Source organism: Octopus sinensis, linkage group LG5 (genome assembly GCF_006345805.1).
Source record: "Octopus sinensis linkage group LG5, ASM634580v1, whole genome shotgun sequence".
NCBI classification, from domain to species: domain Eukaryota; kingdom Metazoa; phylum Mollusca; class Cephalopoda; order Octopoda; family Octopodidae; genus Octopus; species Octopus sinensis.
The window spans coordinates 127,120,595-127,123,445 of NC_043001.1; the positions used below are offsets into that span (position 1 = coordinate 127,120,595).

General features: G+C 38.3%; 1 protein-coding gene across 1 annotated transcript in view; it reads right to left on the bottom strand.

The window, feature by feature from the left end:
- Nucleotides 1–1,062: 1,062 nt before the first annotated feature.
- The window catches only part of LOC115212401, a 21,134-nt gene continuing 19,345 nt past the window's right edge, over nucleotides 1,063–2,851 (bottom strand). The window contains exon 6 of the mRNA XM_029781293.2: nucleotides 1,063–1,606. Coding sequence (XP_029637153.1) covers nucleotides 1,265–1,606 — 342 coding nt within the window. The 3' untranslated portion in view covers nucleotides 1,063–1,264. The remainder of the gene's footprint in view (nucleotides 1,607–2,851) is intronic.

Genomic DNA, 2,851 nt, shown 5'->3' on the forward strand with positions numbered 1-2,851 from the left:
TTGTACCAGTTTCGTTAGCCGTTGCCTTCACCACCACCTCATTCCTCATGGCTTCCGTCTCTATATCCATCCCACACCCTACATCACAGAATCAAAAGATCGTAATGCATTACCTCTCTTCATGTGGGATATCATCCACTCCACCCTGTCCCAAATATGCATCCCTCTGCCATCTTCCGCATACTTGTGTCCTTTTATCCCCTACGTAACCTCACGCCCAGTTCTTCATCCGTTTCATCAATCATCTCAACCGTTTGCACATGGCCGTATGAAGAGCGCCTCTTGATGCTAGTGTCACGAGGCAAATTATGGAGCACCATGAAGGATATTGGACAGAATATAATCAGTTCCTAACAAGTTAATATGGATACTTATTTTACAATGAGTGAACAATAAAAACAATGTGGTGCTTTGGTATTACTGGTATTTTGAATTATAAATATGATGTACCAAACAAGATACAGAAAAATGAGCATTTCATCTCCCACATTCTCTTTCTTTCTAGCGTTCATTCTTTCTTTCCGTCTTTCTTCCGTCGTTGTTTCTGTTCTTTTTTTGTGTGAGTGGTTCCACGTTTTCTCTCTCACTCTATTTTATTCTCATTCTATATACAATCATATATGAATATATTCATATAAGTATTTCTGTGTGTACGGGGTTTATAAGAAAAATAGGGATATATTATATGTGTGAGTGTACAATGTGAATATAGAAAACTTTTGTGAGTATATGTATGTGTATGTATACGCGTATACATGTATGTATATATATATATACACATATATGTATACATATGTACATCCATACATATATACATATATATGCACCTAATGTATCTGTACAAACTAATACCTATGTATTTACACACACACACACACACACATACATTTATAAAACTGTCCGACGAAAAGGAACGGGAAGCTCTGAGTAACAGTTTTTGTGATAATTTTGCTGCTTTTTAATAAAGTATATATAATATATTATATATATATATATATAATATATATATATATATATATATATATATATATATATATATATATATTTACCCATGCATATACGCATATACACATATATACGCACACATACACACATATATAGTTGTGCATGAATATGTGTATATGTACAAATGTGAATACATGCATATATGCACATGTATATGGTCGGTGTATGCGGGAGCGAGAGATGGCCCGAACTTCGGTATGATTTTTGGGATATGAATTCTTGTAGTACAATCTTTGTTTAGCTGTCCACTGTATATCTGTCAACAAAATCTTTGATTGATTTCGCTATTGTAGTTGTTTCGCAGAGCATCAACGTAAATCCATTCCATGACGCGACTCGGGGGAAGAAGTGTACAGTAAAAGAATCCGCCACCGTCACCACCTTCTTCCACTTCGTTTCCTGTGCTTTCCACTTCTGTTTCATAGAGATATGCAGTCACGTGTTGTTCGTGTTCGGTGGAGTTCACAAGCAGCTTCCTCTGCCACCATTCCTTTTCATTGTTTATGTGAATGTCTTCGTGAAAGATGGCGCCCTTGTGTTTCCCGTAGTAACGTTTCAGCACTTCGGGTGGAACTTTGGATAGGGCCGTGACGAACGCCGCCTAAATAAGAGAATTTAAAAGAATGAATAGAAGGAAGAGACAAAGCAATATACAAGCGAATGAATGATTAACTGGACAAACGAATGTACGAATGAATGAATGAATGAATGAGCAGACGAATAATTGACTGAAGGGATTGAAGAATGAAAGAATAATGGAATCTCTTTTACTCTTTTACTTGTTTCAGGCATTTGACTGCAGCCATGCTGGAGCACCGCCTTTAGTCGAGCAAACCGACCCCGGGACTTATTCTTTGTAAGCCCAGTACTTATTCTATCGGTCTCTTTTTCCGAACCGCTAAGTGACGGGGACGTAAACACACCAGCATCGGTTGTCAAGCAATGCTAGGGGGACAAACACACAAACACACATATATATTATATATATATATATATATATATATATATATATATATATATATATATATATATATATATATATATATACCACAGGCCTCTTTCAGTTTCCGGCTACCAAATCCACTCACATGGCATTGGTCGGCCCGAGGCTATAGCAGAAGACACTTGACCAAGATGCCACGCAGTGGGACTGAACCCGGAACCATGTGGTTGGTTAGCAAGCTACTTACCACACAGCCAATACAAACAAATTAAATTTGCAAGCAGCTAGTATTGGGTTCGTTCCTACTGCGCGGTACTTTGGGCAAGAGTCCCGTGCCAGCTAATGCTTTGTGAGTGGCGTTGAGATAGACGAAAGCTGTGTGGTGGACCGTGGTATATATACATATGTATATATACCTGTGTATGTTTCTCTGTGTTTGTGTTTTTCCCCACCACCCCTTGACAATTGGAATCGGATTTTTCCCATGTTGCCGTAACTTAACAGTTTGATAGAAGACGCCGATAGATTATGTACCAGACTTTAAATAATACAGCGGTTGATTTCTTCGACTAAACATTTCAAGGTGGTACCCCAGCTTCGCTGCCGTTCAACGATTAAAACTAGTGCAAGGTAAAAGATAAAAGCAGCTAAATGAAATTTAAATATTAGGGTTGACATTGTTTTGTAAATTAAGAGACGAGGTTTTTTGTTTTATTACTTTTTTATGACAAGCAATTGCTGATACCCAAACCGAAGCAAGCAAGATTTCCTGCCCAACGAGCCACCGAAATGTCTACGGAAAATGCCGTCGCATTAGAGCCGATACAGCTTGGTACCAGAGTCGCCTGCGACGACACTGTCAGATTAGGGGCTGAAACCTCAATATATGTTATCCAGCACTCA